The sequence below is a fragment of the Pteropus vampyrus genome, unplaced genomic scaffold (genome assembly GCF_000151845.1).
Source record: "Pteropus vampyrus isolate Shadow unplaced genomic scaffold, Pvam_2.0 Scaffold558, whole genome shotgun sequence".
Taxonomy (NCBI): domain Eukaryota; kingdom Metazoa; phylum Chordata; class Mammalia; order Chiroptera; family Pteropodidae; genus Pteropus; species Pteropus vampyrus.
Window position 1 is genome coordinate 125,349 of NW_011889339.1, and position 1,350 is coordinate 126,698.

The following is a 1,350-nucleotide window of genomic DNA, read 5'->3' on the forward strand; positions in this document are numbered from 1 at the left end:
CCTGCTGTTGGGACCCCTCTCCCGACACCTGCTCACTCCGCACTGTGCCACGAGTCCCCGGCACACCGCCAACCATAAAGATTACACACGATGACAAATGTCAAGGTGCCCTCGAAGGTTAAAAGGGTTTTGTCTCAAGGGCGAGGTGGGTCGTTGCTCCCTAGCTGGGGGTCCTGGAGCAGCGTGAGAAGCCTACGGTGTTTTGGCTCCGCGGTGGCCGTGAACTCCTACGCAGAGCCGGCCGGGCCTTATGGTCATCTAGTTGCCCGCCACACTTTACAGACAGGGAAACTGAGGCCCAGAGGAGGGAGGGACCTGCCCTGAGCCTCACAGCAAGTTGGCAAGGGCGGGGTGGGAGACCGGGTGTCCTGGGGGGACACAGGAGTGAGATCACTCAGGCCCCAGTCAGAGAGGTCGGGGGCGTGACTGCCACCCAGAAACACTCCGGCCGTGTGTCCACCCAGGGACGTCCTGGGGTGTCAGAGGCCGAGAGCTGAGCCGGGCTCCCAAACGGCCTGGTCCCCCACTCCTAGCGGCCGCTGGGGTCCTTTCTCGGCTTCCTCTCTGGACCAGCTGGCCCCGGGACGCTGCCCCCCAGTGCGGTGTCCTGCCCCGCGGCCGGCGGCCACCCACCTCGATGAGGTAATCTCGGGGGTCGCAGGTGCTGAAGGGCCTCTTGAAGAGCAGGGACAGGCCCGCCGGGGTCCTCTGCGCCCGCAGCAGCTGGTAATCCTGCTGGGGGTCCAGGTGGAGCTGCCCCCTCTGGTCACTCCAGGCGTCCTGCAGAGACAGGTGCGGGCTCGGGGCGCGGGGAGCCCAGACGGAGGCCAGGGCGCAGGCTCGGCCCCCAGCACGGCTGCGCAGGACAACCCCGGCTCTGCACCTGGGGGTTTCGGGGCGGTTGGGGGCTCATCCCTACTCTCTGCGTCTGCCCAGAGACAGCTCCGACCCCTCCCTGTCGCTCCCTCCGTGACTGTGACCATGAGCAGGGCTCCCAGGGCTGGTTAGCCTCGGACCGGAGACCTCTGGGGGGACGCAGGGGTCCATCTCATTAAGTAGGTGCCGGGATCAGGAACCGGGACCTTGGACAGACACTGTTCCCGTTTGTCTGCGGAGGGAGGGGCGGGGGGAGCACGGAGCCTTGGAGAGGGGGGCCTGAGAGACAGGGCTGGACGGGGGAGGCAAAGGAGAAAGCTGCCCAGGGTTCGAGGTGCTGCATTTGCACGGCCAGGGGAGAGCGGTGCCTCGCTCCCTCGTCCTAGCCTTGCTTGGAGAGGGTAAACTGAGGCCCAGGGAGGAAACAGGACGTCAGTGGGCGGCAGTTCTGGCTGACCCCTCCCCCGCCCCCAG

The 1,350-nt window shown here is 66.7% G+C and overlaps 1 protein-coding gene across 1 annotated transcript in view; it reads right to left on the reverse strand.

Annotated features, from left to right (window-relative positions):
- Positions 1 to 1,350, reverse strand: part of DBH (dopamine beta-hydroxylase) — a 27,160-nt gene that overhangs the window by 21,621 nt on the left and 4,189 nt on the right. Inside the window, exon 2 of the mRNA XM_011384054.1 lies at positions 634 to 780. Coding sequence (XP_011382356.1) covers positions 634 to 780 — 147 coding nt within the window. The remainder of the gene's footprint in view (positions 1 to 633; positions 781 to 1,350) is intronic.